Source organism: Podarcis liolepis (assembly GCF_965112155.1).
Source record: "Podarcis liolepis genome assembly, chromosome: 6".
Classification (NCBI taxonomy): Eukaryota; Metazoa; Chordata; class Lepidosauria; order Squamata; family Lacertidae; genus Podarcis; species Podarcis liolepis.
In genome coordinates, this window is record NC_139559.1 from 1122308 (window position 1) to 1138620 (window position 16313).

General features: G+C 47.0%; 1 protein-coding gene across 1 annotated transcript in view; it reads right to left on the minus strand.

Annotated features, from left to right (window-relative positions):
• Positions 1 to 1475: 1475 nt before the first annotated feature.
• Positions 1476 to 16313, minus strand: part of LOC310708883 (uncharacterized protein) — a 38271-nt gene continuing 23433 nt past the window's right edge. Inside the window, exons 3-4 of the mRNA XM_083507801.1 lie at positions 2795 to 2919; positions 1476 to 1903 (exon numbers count right to left, since the gene is read on the minus strand). Coding sequence (XP_083363927.1) covers positions 1836 to 1903; positions 2795 to 2919 — 193 coding nt within the window. The 3' untranslated portion in view covers positions 1476 to 1835. The remainder of the gene's footprint in view (positions 1904 to 2794; positions 2920 to 16313) is intronic.

Consider the following 16313-nt stretch of genomic DNA (forward strand, 5'->3'; position numbering starts at 1 on the left):
ACCATAGCTTTTGCCTGGCCCAAGCCCAGACTGGCTGAGGAACTAAGTATTTGTCATTACAAAAGACGGGCCAGGCTCCCCAGGGTATCCAATCAAGTGACCATTAACAGGTAACCTGCCAGACAGGAGGTAAACAATGCACTCAGATTTCTGTTGTAGACCACCCTTTCTGTGATGTAGGTATGATGTATCTGGGGTGGTGGTCTTGAGCTACACCCCTTCTGTGATGTATGTATGATGTTTCTGGGGGGTGGTATTTTACTCTAAGGTGGGCAATTTAAAATGTCTATATAAGGGTGGACACACCTTTCTTCTGGGTCCTCCTCCTTTCCTGCGTGTGAGGAGAGCACCCTGTTGCAACAGTTCAATCAAGATCAGGCATACGAGCTGCTTTGCTTCTCAATATTCTCTGGTTGGCCTCTGTTTTACCTCCGACTGATGGAGAACCCACAAAGGACTCTATAAGGGCTCTTGTGTCCCCCAGAAAGGAATAAGGGCAGATTTTTCGTTTATTACAGCTATGTGGCTTTCTCCGAGGTGAGCGTTGGAGATGTGGCAAGGACAATGCCTCTCTTAAGCATATGTTTGTACAGCGCCCCATGCCTTGCCCCCCAACCTTGCCCCCCCTCTAAAGACCAGAAGTGGGCTTATGTGGGAGAGAAGCTGCAAGGGGGAGGTGTTTCAAAGGCCCCTCTAGATTCCTCCATTGCTCCTCCATCCCTTGTGGGACACGAGCCCTACAACCTCCGCCCGTTGAAGGAGGACCCAGCCACCTGGCCTGGCCTGGGCAAAGTCCCAGGGTCCAGCGACAGAGGCCTGTGGGGGCTGCCTTCCCTGCTGCCTTCTTTCCTCACGGCCCAGAGCTCCTGCCTAGCGGCATAACGGAGGTGAAAGAGGGTCATAGAATAACAGAAGGGTAGAGTTGGAAGGGACCCTGGGGGTCATCAAGTCCAACCCCCCTTGCAATGCAGGAATATGCAACTGGGGATCAGGACCAACAGCATCTTAATCCCTCCGCTGTTGACTTTGGGAAGAAGCCTCCGCCTGCTTGCTCTGAGGTGGCTCTGGGGAATCCCCTTTCCAGCTCCTCCCTTTCCTCCTAAGGAGCACCTTTGGGGCCAAGGAGGACTAGGGAGGTGTCTGTGGCTTCTGTGTCACCATCACTCTTGACAAAGGCCCTGATTCACTGAGCAAAGCCCAGCAGAGCGGAGGGCGGAGCCCTTGGCCCCTCGGGGCTCTGGAGGAGTGAGTTTCCCTTCTGCCCCGCTTTGCAGTGATCTGGGCTGTGGTTTAAAGGAGGCACCTTGAACCCTGCAGGGCCCACGTCTCCAGAACTGGGTTTGGCAGCGCAAGGTCTCTCAGCTCTCTAGGAGAGCTATCATTTCTCAACTCATTTCTATGCTGTTTGGAGAGATTTCCTTTCTTACGTACCAAATTCAGATACGCAAAACTCCCAGCAAATCACGAAACTGGGCTTCCATTATGCGTTTTGCTGCTTTTATTTTTCTGCAATTTGCGCCTACTATTTATTTTTAAAAGAAAATAAAACTTTATAGATTTGGGGCCGTTTCGGCGAGGCGAGGCAAGGCGCGGAGAGGCGAGGCAAAGGTTGGCAGCGGGAGCAGAGGCAGGAGACAGCGGGTTGGGTTGCTGGCAATGGCCGCCCGAAGCTACTCTTCCGAACAGGATTCCTTAGAGGAGTCCCCATTGAAGGAGTCATCCTCAACCTGCTGAGACGAGGCTCCGAGAAGCGAGGCAAAGATTGACAGCGGGCGCACAGGCAGGCGACGGAGGTTTTGGTTGCTTACAAAGGCCCACGCCATCTCTTCCGGCTCCTATTCCTTAGAGGAGCCCTCATTGAAGGAGTCATCATCAACCTGGCGTTTTTCCGGCTGCACGGGCTCTATAGGCAAGACATCAGACCAAGAGTTAGGGTTCTCCTCTCCAGCCTCCTAACTAGTCTTGGCCTCCCGCTCCTTCTCCCCTGCAGAATTGTGGGAATTGTTCCCTTTGGGTGTGCATTTTTGGATGTTTCATTGATTGTTTGTGGCTAATTTTTCTATGTTGCTGCCATGTTGTTTTTTCCATGTTGTAAGCTGCCTTGAGCATAGTTTGAACTGTGGAAAGGTGTCTCCCTGTGAGAGGGAAGCTGGGATTCCTAGGATGTTGAACATCAGGAGAGCCTGCTGGATCAAGCTCATAGCTGTCAACGTTCCCCCCTTTTTAAGGGAAACTCCCTTACTCCGAATAGGATTCCTCGCAAGAAAAGGGAAAAGTGGACAGCTATGATCAAGCTATCAACCTCTCTGCTCCAACTTCTTGCTCCCACGGTGCCCAACCAGCTGCTCCAAAGGGAAACCTGCAAGGCCCTGATCCGAGCATGAAAACAACTCTCCCCACCTCCTTTGGTTCATAGCAAGTGGTACTGAGAAGCAGGGCTGCCTCCATTAGAACAGGCGGAGAACAGCCATTGCAGCTGCCTGCTGTTGATAGCCTTCTTTTCCTCCCTGATTTTATCATGTTCAAGCTGTCTTGCTTGGTGGCCACCTCTGCCTCTTGCTGGAGTGAGTTCCATAGTTTAACAGGGTTCAAGTTTCCCGGGAGCAGGGCTGGGAGGCAACACTGCGCTCAGGGGCCAACTGAGAGTGAGGAGGCGACAAGTCTCGGGCTCCCCGTTCAGTGCGCAGGGAGCCCGCTGGGCTTTGAGGGGCTGGTGGTGGGACGGACACAGAGCTGCCTTCACTCCCCCCCCCCTCCGGCTCCCAAAAAGGCGAGGCAGGGCTGAGCCACTCACCGTCAGGACTTGCAAGTACTTGTAAGAACTCTGCTTTATTCCAAGTATAGAAGCTCGGGGAGACATCATCATTCCTGCTTCGGAGTGGGATGAGATTAGATCCTTGTAAGATCATATATGAAAATCTGATAATTAAAGAAGGAGATAAGTGGAACTTGAAACCATATGAAGAGGTTAAAGGAAAGGTGAATGATTGGTTGCAATATTTTCAATTGAATGCAATGTTTAAAAAAAAGATGCAAGAAAAAGGTTTTTTAGGGAAAAAATCAAGGTTTCATCAAGAAATCTTGAATAGTGATGTAAAAATATTGTCAAAAATGTATAAATTATTACTTGAATGGCACACAAAAGATGAAGAAGTAAAAACAGTTATGATTCAATGGGCCAAAGATCTTGGTTATAATATACAATTAGAGGAGTGGATAAAACTATGGAAAGAGGGAATGAAATTCACCGCATGTACTACGATAAAGGAAAATGTGATGAAAATGATATATAGATGGTATATAACTCCTGTGAAACTTGGAAAGATGTTTAAAGCTAGTAATAAATGTTGGAAATGTCAAGAGAAAGAAGGAACATTTTATCATATGTGGTGGGAATGTAAGAAAGTGAAATGCTTTTGGGAAATGATTTATAATGAGATGAAAAAAATGTTGAGATATACTTTTGTAAAGAAACCAGAAGCATTGTTACTTGGTATAGTAGGGAAGGATGTTGAAAAGAAAGATGTGAAGTTATTTAGATATGCAGTAACAGCAGCCAGAATTTTGTTGGCCCAAAAGTGGAAACAGGAAGAAATACCAACGAGGGAAGAATGGAGAACGAAACTAATGGAATATGCAGAAATGGACAAATTAACTGGAAAAATTAGAAACCAACGCGATCAGAGATTCACCGAGGACTGGAACAAATTTACAGAGTATATGAAAACTGTGTGTGATCAGGAAATAATGCTTGTTGGATTTCAAGAAGCTCTGTGAAGGAAAAAAAAAATAAACTGGAATGTTGCTTAAAAGAGAAGACAAAATAGGGATTGTCTAAGTGCAACATAAGTGTATGAAATTTGAGAAGTTGTGATAAATATGAAAATTGTCAGATAGGCTGATGGAAGTCTAAAAGAATGTATAAGTTAAATTGGATGTTTAACTGTAAATGGATTGGTTATTGGAAATTTGAATAAAAATTAATTTTTTTAAAAAAAATCCTCGTAAGATCTCTGAAATACCTTCAGCCAGATCACGGTATTCATACTGTGCCCTGTATCGGAGTTGGGGGAGGAAAGTGTTGAGGTGGGCAGCACTCAGCTCCTCCCAACTTAAACCCATCACTGTCGCCTGATCAGAGCCAGGTCACCCTACTGGGAGCAGCTGTGGGTTTTCCCAAGAAAAATTAGGTGCCCGTAGGCACCATGTCCACCCCAGCTGCTTGCCCGCCTTCCCACCCTCTCCGTCCCTCCCACCCCTCCCACTTTGCCACTGCCCCCACCGCTGCCACTTCCCACGGCTGCAGGTACAGCCTCGTGGAGGTGCTTTGACACGACCCTTTGACCATCGCCAAGTGAGAGCTGGACCATCAAGAAGGCTGATTGCCGAAGAATGGATGCTTTTGAATTCTGGTGATGGAGGAGACTCTTGAGAGTCCCATGGACTGCAAGAAGATCAAACCTCTCCATTCTGAAGGAAATCAGCCCTGAGTGTTCACTGGAAGGAGAGATCCTGAAGTTGAGGCTCCAAGACTTTGGCCACCTCCGGAGAAGAGAAGACTCCCTGGAAAAGACCCTGGTGTTGGGAAAGATGGAGGGCACAAGGAGAAGGGAGTGGAAGGCAGTGGAAGACAGGAGTGCTCTGGTCCAGGGGGTCACGAAGAGTCGGACATGACTAAACGACTCAGCAACAACAACAAAGCGCCTTCCTGGAAGTTGCCCGGTGACAGGCAGCCAAGGCAGTGCCTTCAGCCCGGCAGCGGAGGAAGCGGCAAAGGTGTGGGGATGGGGGGTGGGAGAGGGATCGGGGGTCAGGCAAGCGAGGTGGTGGTAAGGCGCACCTGCCTGCACCGTCTCAGAGAAAGCTCTGGCTGTGGGGACGTGGTTCCTGTGACAAGGCCCTGGCTCCCCCAGCAAGGCGCGCTGTGCGTTTTCTGACCTCCACATTGAAGCTTGGGGATTTTCAACCCTCCCCCTTGCACTGTTCCTCCTGGGACAGTTCCTCCCCATAATTGCCTGCTTGCTTATTGGAAGTGTTTCTGGTCTGCCCCTCAGGCAACAGTCTGAAAGGTAAAGAATAAAGCGCAGACATGGAGACAAACGCAGCTCCAAAGGAAACCTCCAGCAGCAGCAACAGCAGAAACCCAGGTGAGAGAGGGGATGGAGAGGAACCAGGTAAGTGCAGGAGAGGCGGCTTGTGGGGCAAGAACAGATCATCCTCTGTTTGGGGCTCTGGGTAGGAGTGCCGCCTCTGAGATGGGCTGATGTGTGGGGAGCGGATGGGAGGGGGAATCTCGGCTCTAAGGAAGGGGTCAGCAACCTGTGGTCCACGGGGGTCGTTTAACCGGCCCCTGAGCCACCCCCGAACTGAGCTGCTTGTTCGGCGAGTCCCCGCGCACTGCAATAAACCAGCGCAGCACAGTATGGGGACTCGCTGCTGTGGCGCCGAAAATCGTGCCTATGCATGCGCAGACACCGGAAATCATGCATGCGTGCGCTCCCACTCGCTGACAATCTGGCCCACGGAGAGCTCTCCGCTGGAGTGAACAACCCAGGCGAGGCAAACCTTGCCAACGTCTCCTCTAAGGTGCCCCAGCCTGGATGCTTGGGGGGCGGGGGAAGCCAAAGTTCTGCTTTGTATCATTGCAGGAAGGGACTGCAAAAGACGACCCCCGCTTTCACAAAACAGAATCACAAAACAGAGAAACCAGTAGGAGAACACTTCAATCTCCCAGGACATTCTATACAAGATCTCAAAGTAGCTGTTTTACTACAAAGGAATTTCAGAAATAGACTGGAAAGAGAAGCTGCTGAATTGCAACTCATTACCAAACTTAAAACCATGGAGAGAACTGGTCTGAACAGAGACATTGGATTCTTATCTCATTATACATGACTAAGCCATTTTTCACCTTCTCACCCCTTGCCTTTTCCTGTAAGACCTATTGCAGTCGTTAAGAGTCGTCAACAGGCTCATCTCAGCTATCTGCCAATCTCCCATTCCCACCACCCTTCTGAGTAATACCCCTCCCCACCTTCTCACTATATAGAAGGATCTGGCAACTTCTGTTTCAGTGTATCTGAAGAAGTGTGCATGCACATGAAAGCTCATACCAAGAACTAACTAAGTTGGTCTTTAAGGTGCTACTGGAAGGAACTTTTTTATCCCCGCTTTCTGGTTTGTGAACTCTCTAGGTCTAATGCACGCTCCTTGAGAGCCCCAGAGAGAGCCCAGCTGTCCTAAGAAGCTTGCAAAGAGGGTCCTGTCAAGGCTATCGGCATAGAACGTGGGTCGGCAAGCTAAGGCTCGGGGGCCGGATCTGGCCCAACTGCCTTCTGGATCCAGCCCGTGGACTGTTCAGGAATCGCTGTCATGATCGGCGTGGGGATTCTGATCATTCGGGCTTCGTCATCTCCCCCCATCCACACTGCCACGGCGGCGGCTCCTCCCTCCCTCCTCCTGGCTTCTCCCTGCCCTGCCTAGAGGAGGAAGGGGGCTGGGCTTTGTTGAGCTGCGGATGGTTGAGTGCCATTTTACGCAGCCCTTCTCCAGAGCCAGCCCTTTCGCGCCACTCATCGTCCCTCCACCACCACCACCACCCGCCCCTGCCGCTCGCAAGGCACAGGTAAGCAGCCACCGGGGCTCGTCCGGTGCTGTGGAGAAGGGAGGGGAGAGTTGGTGGGGTGGTGGTGGTGGTGGTGGTTTTCTTCAAAAGATAGTCCAGCCCCACAAGATAAAAATTGTTGGAAGTGTAAGGAGAAGGAGGGGAATTTCCTCCATATGTGGTGGACGTGTCCTAGCCTCACCTGTCCTCCACCTTCGCCTCCTCATTGGCTTGTCGAATCTGCCGCCGTATCCCCTGCTGCAAGCGTCCTGCAAAGCCGTTGGCTCCATTGCCTGCAAGGAGGAATCCAGTCCAGGGTGAGGGTCGCGCTCTCCAGCCCCCTGCCCACGCCTCCCTTCCTTCTCCACGGGGCGTAGCCACAAATCAAGTAAATAAATAAAAATACTCAGTAAACTGACCAAACAAGTCACAGGTAGCTCGGTTCTGCCCCCCTAACAAAAGTCCTGCCCCCCCGAAATTCTGGCCATGTCCATATGCTCCACCACCTGCCCCCCAGTGATGCAGTTCCTCCTTACTCCTCTATGATGGCATCCCGCTCCTCTTTGATGGGCACCTAGCCCAGCACCCTCATGATGGTGCCCAACTGCTTGGTGCTGATGTCTTCACTACCATCAGCATCATAATCACAATCACAATCACAATCACAATCATTTATTACTTATACCCCGCCCATCTGGCTGGGTTTCCCCAGCCACTCTGGGCGCCTTCTAACAGGAGATTAATAATACATTAAAACATCAGTCATTAAAAGCTTCCTTCAGAGGTCCTTCCACCACCAACTGCAGCACCCTCCACCTTCCTTTGCTCAGAGATGGGTTGAGATTTGCAGGGGCTAGTTTGGTTTTCGCCGGAGCCCTGAGGTCCACCAGCTGGAGCCAGCTGCACAGCAGCAGCTCAGGGCAGGGGTGTCTACTTAGAATCCTGTCCGTGAAGAAGGCAGGGCATAAATACCCTAAACTGACTCCCCCCGACTCCATGCCTTCCTGAGTCTTTGCCCCTCCAAGCAATCCCCAAACTTACATAGTATGGATGGCAGCAGAACCCAGAGGATGAGCGAGGGACCCATTGCGAAGAAGAAGGAGAACCTGGTGGACCTCACGCTGGAAGGCAGCTCTGAATGGTGCTCAAGGCTCAGATCGGCAGCCAGATATCCTCCTCCCTCCTCCCTCCCCCCTCTCCCCCGCCTCTCCTGGGTTGGGCTGGGACAGAAGCCAAGCGGATTTGAGTGTGTGGGTCCAGCTGGCTCCTGGTCCAGATAATTTTCCCGTGATAATCAATCAAAAATAACACAAGAGGCACCTGCTGGATCTAGCCAATGGCCATCTGGTCCAGCGTCCTCTTCTCACAGTGTCCAACCAGGATCTGGGCAGAAGAGCAATACTCTCCCCTGCTGTGTTTTCCAGCCCCTGGTTTCTGAAACGTTGCTGCCTCCAACTGTGGAGACAAAACATAGATGTTGCGCCTGGTAGCCATTGGTCCAGCAACAGGAACCAGTAAGCAGCCCTTATAGAATCACAGAACCATGGAATGGTAGAGTTGGACGTGGTCCAAGGGTCGTCTAATCCATGCAAGAACCTCAGTTTAGGCATCCATGACAGATGACCATTTGGCCTCCACTTAAAAATTGCCAACAAAGGAGAGTCCACCACATAGAATCATAGAGTTGGAAGAAACCACAAGGGCCATCGAGTCCAACCCCCTGCCAAGCAGGAAACACCATCAGAGCACTCCTGACATATGGTTGTCAAGCCTCTGCTTAAAGACCTCCAAAGTAGGAGACTCCACCACACTCCTTGGCAGCAAATTCCACTGTCGAACAGCTCTTACTGTCAGGAAGTTCTTCCTAATGTTTAGGTGGAATCTTCTTTCTTGTAGTTTGGATCCATTGCTCCGTGTCCGCTTCTCTGGAGCAGCAGAAAACAACCTTTCTCCCTCCTCTATGTGACATCCTTTTCTATATTTGAACATGGCTATCATATCACCCCTTAACCTCCTCTTCTCCAGGCTAAACATGCCCAGCTCCCTTAGCCGTTCCTCATAAGGCATCGTTTCCAGGCCTCTGACCATTTTGGTTGCCCTCCTCTGGACACGTTCCAGTTTGTCAGTGTCCTTCTTGAACTGTGGTGCCCAGAACTGGACACAGTACTCCAGGTGAGGTCTGACCTGAGCAGAATACAGTGGCACTATTACTTCCCTTGATCTAGATGCTATACTCCTATTGATGCAGCCCAGAATTTCATTGGCTTTTTTAGCTGCCGCGTCACACTGTTGGCTCATGTCAAGTTTGTGGTCAACCAAGACTCCTAGATCCTTTTCACATGTACTGCTCTCAAGCCAGGTGTCCCCCATCTTGTATTTGTGCCTCTCATTTTTTTTGCCCAAGTGCAATACTTTACATTTCTCCCTGTTAAAATTCATCTTGTTTGTTTTTGCCCAGTTCTCTAATCTGTCAAGGTCGTTTTGAAGTGTGATCCTGTCCTCTGGGGTGTTAGCCACCCCTCCCAGTTTGGTGTCATCTGCAAATTTGATCAGGATGCCCTTGAGTCCATCATCCAAGTCGTTGATAAAGATGTTGAATAAGACCGGGCCCAAGACAGAACCCTGTGGCACCCCACTAGTCACTCTTCTCCAGGATGAAGAGGAACCATTGATGAGCACCCTTTGGGTTCGGTCAGTCAGCCAGTTACAAATCCACTGAGTGGTAGCATAGTCAAGACCGCATTTTACCAGCTTCTTTACAAGAATATCATGGGGCACCTTGTCAAATGCCTTACTGAAATCAAGGTAGGCTATATCCACTGCGTTCCCTTCATCTACCAGGCTTGTAATTCTGTCAAAAAACGAGATCAGGTTAGTCTGACATGACTTATTTTTCAAAAATCCATGCTGACTGTTGGTGATCACAGCATTCCTTTCTAGGTGCTCACAGACTGTTTTCTTAATGATCTGCTCCAGAATCTTCCCTGGTATTGATGTCAGACTGACTGGGTGGTAATTATTTGGGTCCTCTCTTTCCCCCTTTTTGAAAATAGGGACAACATTTGCCCTCCTCCAGTCTGCCGGGACTTCGCCTGTTCTCCAGGAGTCTGTTCCACTGTCAAACAGCTCTTACTGTCAGAAAGTTCTTCTGGAGAAAGTTTTATCCTGGAGCAGGAGAAAACAAGCTTCCTCCATCTTCCATGTGAACAGCCTTTAAGATATTTGAAGATGGCCATCATCTCTCCTCTCAGTCTCCTCTTTTTCAAACTAAACAAACCCAGCTCCTTCAACCGTTCCTCATCACGCTTGGTTTCCAGACCAGTGATTGTCTTGGTTGGCCTCCTCTGTACCCATTCCAGCTTGTCAACATCCTTCTTAAATTGTGGTGCCCAGAATTAGTCACAGTATTCCAGGTGTGGTCTGACCAAGGCAGAAGAGAGCAGGACTATGACTTCTTCCCTTGATCTGGACACTAGACTTCTGTTGGTGCAGCCTAGAATAGCATTAGCTTTTTTTTGCTGCTGCATCACATGGTGGACTCATGTTCAGATTGTGGTCTACCAAGATCCCAAGATCCTTTTCACAAGTACTGCTAGTAAGCAAGGTGTCCCCCATCCTATCTTTGTGCATCTGGTTCTTCCTGCCTAAGTGCAGAACCTGACATTTCTGCCTGTTGAAATACATTCTGTTAGCTTGCACCCAGTTCTCCAATCTGTTAAGGCAATATTGAATTCTGATTCTGTCTTCTGCAGCATTAGCTACCCCTCCCAGTTTGTTGTCATCTGCAAATTGGATGAGCATCTCCTCAATTCCTTCATCCAAGTCATTTATAAAGACGTTTAAACAACAACGGGCCCAGGACAGAACCCTGCAGCTTCTCACTTTTTCCAGGATGACGAGAAACCATTAATGAGTACTCTTTGGGTTCGGACACTTACAAAAATAAAATGTATTATGTACCTTGATGGGCCAGCCTGGACTGGATGGATAGATTTAAGACTTCAGGACTTTACAAAGAAGCCCAATCCACGTTTTAGTTCTTGAATGGCCTTTCTGAGCAAACTCAGGGAATGTACTCAGGGAAAAGCTTTCTCCAGTTTCAGAGCAAGACAAATGGCTGGCTTGTTGAATTGGTTTGTTTTTACTCATTTCTAGGCAATCTGCTGTTTTCGTTTTTATTTTAAAAAAGATCTGTTTGAAGTTGATGGATTTTTATTTTTTGGTCTTGGTGTATGCATATTGGAATGCTTGTATCTTACCTTTTAGCAAGAACAGATGTAAAACTCTTCTGATTTAATTCTGAAATTCGTAAGAATGCATTATCGATGGATTGTTATTTGGGTTTAGAATGACTGTTAGGCTGACGTCTGACCATGTAGCCAGAAGGCATTTCAGTTGCAGTGAGCGTTTATCCCTGTGGCATAATTGTGGTGTTGTGGTTGCAGAGTTTAAAACATGGAGCCATAAATCCATCCTTTTTCAAATTTGGTGATGGTATCTTTTGCTTGCTCTTCTTATATAGGTGCCTGAAGGAGTTGTAAATTCTCTTTAGTTACTTTTGGCATAGATATATTTGCAAATACTTGCTCTGTATTTGTGACGGTTGGATGTTATAGTTAAAAAACAAACAAGAAAAAAGATGAAAAAAATAAAATAAAAAGTATAGAAATTAAAAAATAGATTTTTTTTTTTTAAAGGGAAAAAAGGAGTAGTAATAATGATAAAAAATTTCAGTGGTGATTCAAGTTATAAAAAGGTAAAGGGACCCCTGACCATTAGGTCCAGTCGTGGCCGACTCTGGGGTTGCAGCGCTTATCTCGCTTTATTGGCCGAGGGAGCCGGCGTACAGCTTCCGGGTTATGTGGCCAGCAGGACTAAGCCGCTTCTGGCAAAGCAGAGCAGGGCACGGAAACGCCGTTTACCTTCCCGCCAGAGTGGTACCTATTTATCTACTTGTACTTGGATGTGCTTTCGAACTGCTAGGTTGGCAGGAGCTGGGACCGAGCAACGGGAGCTCACCCCGTCACGGGGATTTAACTGCCGACCTTCTGATCGGCAAGTCCTAGGCTCTGTGGTTTAACCCACAGCGCCACCTGTGTCCCATGGGGATTCAAATTATAGTGTGAGATAAAAGACCATCAAAAGAAAAGGAAAATAAAAGGGGGTATTCACAATTGAAAGTGGATGAAATGATATATGTATGTAGGTATGAAATGTTTATTTCTTTGTTTTGGGGGAAGGAGAAAGAAAGAAAAAGAGAAGGAAGAGGGGGATGGGGTGAAAAGAGTAGGGCCATTAAGAGTCTCTCTCTGTGTGTATTTTCCTTTAAAAGAACAAAACAAAAAACAAAAAAGCAAAAAAGAAAAGAAAAATAACGCTAGCAATAGCAATAACAGTAAGGTGAAGTAAGAAGTAAGAAATAGTGGTGATAATGATGGGAGGGCAGGGGAAGGGAAACAATGATAGATTTTTTCCCCATCATCATCATCATCATGAGGAAGTCAGGGCTGAAGTGGCGGTCCCAGGAAGTGGCCTGTGTTGGGTCAGGAATCCTTCATAATTCATGAGAGTTTAAATACTAATAATAAAGTTAGGAAAAGAGAAGTTTTGGGAAGACCCACCCAGTGCCCGTCTTCTCCTGGGGTGACACCGTTGGCGTGGCTCCCAGTTGGGCCTCTGCCCGCCTCCCTTGTGCCCATCGCCAGATGCGACAGTTAGATGTTGTGATGGGCAGAGATCTTGATAGCCAAGTGGAATTTGCCTTGCAGTTTCAGATGCGGATGTTGCTGTTTTATCTGATGAATCTGATGAATACCTTTCAACTAAGTTGGCAGCACTCTGGGTGCTCTGTTGCCAGAATCAGGCCATCATTGTCTAACTGAATTATTATTATTTTTTGCGACTTCCGGTTTGGGTCGCGGACGGCGAGGAAGCGCAGAAAGCCACGTTAAGGGCTTTCTGAACAACACGGAGGCTTGGGGGTGCCGCAAAGGCACTGCACCCCCCAAAAATCCTAGGGGGGAGACCCCTGGGGGATAGGCTTCCCGGCAGCGTGGGAGCGGCTTTCCGTTCCTCTGGTTTTTTCTTCCTTTTCTCGGAAGGAAGTCCGAGACGGGGCCGCGAGCGCAAAATGGGAGAGCACCGACTCCGTGTTGTGATGCCTCTAGCTTCTGCTAAGAAGGGCGACGAACCTCCACTGGATTAAAAATGGATTTCTCAACGTGAGGAGACTTAAGACAACACTGAAAATTGGTATTCAAGTTGGGTGAGTCCTGGATGTTTTAAGATTTCTGTGAGGAATCCCCCCGGTGGTGAGCAGAAAATGGCGCAGATTTTGGTATCGCAGGCAGTTTGAGAAGGAAGTAAATACATGCTGACTGGACTGAGTGAATACGTAACGTTGTGGCAATTTTCTGCCAGGTTAAACTAACTCTGGATGCAAAGTGGCACAGAAGATGCCTGTTTGGGGAAGACGTTTGTTCTGAACTGCTTCTTGCTCTTCCAGCGGAGTACTTTGTTTCCTGGTGTGGTGGTTACAGTAACAAACATAGGCTGAGACCAGCGGCTGGGGGATATTGATTGATAACAACGCGGAGAGGAGAATTATAAAGAGACAGAGGGGTGACTTTATTACTGAAACTTTTGTGAACCTGAAATAAGGGGAAATTAGTAAGGACAAAGAACGCTGCATAAAGCCTTGTTAAGGAACCTATAACTGTCTATAGCCCCTTTTGTCTTGACCTCCCCCCCTCCCTTCTTTTTCTTTTTGGCAGTATTGGCTCCTTACCTTTTCTTCGCTCCCCCCTTTCCTCCTGTCCTCTGCTCCTCTCCAGGCTATCTTTCCTTGTTTAAGTTGCTTATACCTCCTCTTAACAACCCAATAACTGAAAGAAAGAGACTCTCTTCCTGTGCAGAAGGAGAAGTTTAACTCTTAAAGGCACAGAACCAACTAAATCTGAAAAGTAGCATTGACTGTCAACTTAACAGACTTAATTAACTTACCCACTTTTCACAATTGGATAATTGGACTATCTTATTACAACTCTTTGTAACCTTCTTTTATGACTGTCTCTTAATAAGGACTGCGCCTCTCCTTCATATATGGGATTAGGCCAACAAGTGGCTGAAGTTTAGAGGACCAATTGAAGTGATTAGTGTAACGCACAAAACAACTTGGAACTATTTTTTGGAACCCCCATCACGTATGGTTAAAAGACGGTTCTGGCCCGGGACTTCCGGTTCAGCGAGACTCTAACACAGGCGGGGATTTCTTCTTTGTGGGGAATCCCGAGCTTCTTGGAGGGAAATAGGGGTTCCACAGGGCGCCGTGGTCCCCTGAAAAGTATCTGGTGGGTGTCCAGGTACATTTGGTTCCCGCAGAGCCAAAATGCGGAACTCCCGGCTGTCAGGTAGCCCCGGTTTTCGGAGTGAAGAGCACGGCGGGGGCAAAGCAGGCTGAGGGAAGCCATTACTGCCTCCGAGAAAGCGAAGCCCCGAGCCTGTAAGAGAAACGCTGGATTCTCAAGGAAAAGAACTTCGGGCTCAAGCGAGCACTTAAACAATTAAGATCTTATCTAAGGAAGGGCTCGAACAAAAGAAGGTTGATAAGAGCTCAATTCCTATCTGGAGTCATTAAGGACGCAGGGAGCTAAACAAAGCCGAGGGGAAAAAAACGTGAGTGACGCTGGCGGCTAAAATTCTTCTCCCTCTCCAACTGTTGGTGATTATAATTGAAGATAAAAAAAAAACTGGTGAAAGAAGAACTTGGGGGGGGGGAGCAAAGAGGCAACACTTCGCTACTTTTTGCTATTCCTAGCCCTCTTGGCAAAGGGAGGAGGAAGGGAAAACCTGGTTTCTCTTTTGAAGTACTGTTTAGTGGAGGAATTTACTGCGTTTAGTGGAGGAATTTATTGCGTTATTGGCTGGGCTCCATTACTGCTTAATAGCCACTATTTAGCCACTATTTAATAAAAGAAGAAAGGAGAAGACATGTTTGTCCTTTGCGGTAATATTTTCTCCTTTTGGAAATAGACTTTATATTACGATGGACACTTTGAATGTTGGTGACCAACTTTAGCAACTCTACAGTGGCGTTATAGCTATTGTTTTGGGGAAAACTGGAAGAATTTGAGAGAGAGGAAGGACAGTTTCATTTTTTCTCCTCTCCTTTTCTTGTCTCTCCTCCCCCTCCCCCCTCGTTTGTTGGACGGTGGCCCTCTGGTGGGTGGAAGAGAATTGGCAACTCGGCCTCCCTCCTCCTTTTTCCTTTTTCTCTTTTGCTTCTTTTTTTTCCTTTTTGGTATTTGTTGATTCATAGAGTGGACCTGGTATTTATGAAGGGTGAGCTCTTACATTTGGAAAAGGGGGAATTTTCTGGACTTGATGAAGCTGTTTTATGACTTGCCTGAGCGTTCAAAGATTTAGGTTGGTCAGAACTTTCTTTGGGATTTAGCCCAATTGAGGGCAAGAAGAGGAAAATAGCTACCTTACCTTACTTTACTTTGACAAGCAGAAGACCATATAAGGAATAGCCCAATTGGGGGCATGAAGAACTAGACTCTACCAGACTCTGCCTACTCAACCATTTTCTTAAAAGAGGAAAAACTTTGAATATCCCTGGGAGGACTTCAACTTAACTCTCTACCTTTATTGCAGTTTTGAGGTTATATAAGGTCCCTTTTCCTTTCAACAATATTTTGATTAATGAGTTATAAATCTATTAGTGCTAAGTATATGGAATATCTATGGACTTAAGGGACCTACTGGATTGGAACTTGCTCTGTAAAACATTGGGGGAACTGATATTTATTATTTGATTGATAGTCTCTGTGGGGAGCTGGGGATCCTAATTTTGGAATAGGTTTCTAAGTTTATTGAAGTGGTGCAATAAGATACATTCGTTTAAAATGTCTCACGTACAAAAGAAAAGTGGAAACGGGGGAACCCCGGGAGAGAGAAAAGCGTCTAAGCAAGAATCAGACTTTAGGGCCGAAATATTAAAAATGTTTGCAGAAATTAGACAAAGTGAGAAAAATCTGGAAACAAAAATAGAACAGGTAGATTTAAAAATTGGGAAAATGGATAAGAAAATAGACGAAACAGTAAATGAGCTTAAAGGACAAATAAAAGAGGTATCCAGAAGGACACATGTATTAGAAGAAGGGCTGAAAAGGGCCAAATTAGAAGTGAAAGATCTGAGATGGGAGGAGGATAAAACTAGAGCAGGACTATTAGAAGCTAGTAAAGCTCAAGAAGAAATGTGGGACGCGATTTCTATGAACGAACTTCGGCAACGGGAAGTTAACTTAAGGTTGAAGGGAATATCAGAGAATCAAGGGGAGAATATAAGGCAAAAACTGACAGAAGAATTGGCTAAGTGGTTAGAGCTTCAAGCAGAGGAGGTGGCAAATACGATCCAAAATGCTTTTAGGATGAAAGTAAAAACGACTAGAGCAAAAAAATTTCCAGGGGACTGCCTCATAACATTTAAGGATAGAGATATGAGAAATCTGGTATTGGGGAAAAATAGAGAAAAAAGATTGTATATTGACGGAAGCTACATAATTATCTTTAAAGATATTCCAATCAGACTGTTGAAACGGAGAGACCCTTACAAATCACAAGTGCAAATTCTTAAGAAGAAGAATATAGAATTTAAGTGGGAATATCCGGAAGGGATCTCTTTCACTTACAAAAACAAAAAAACATA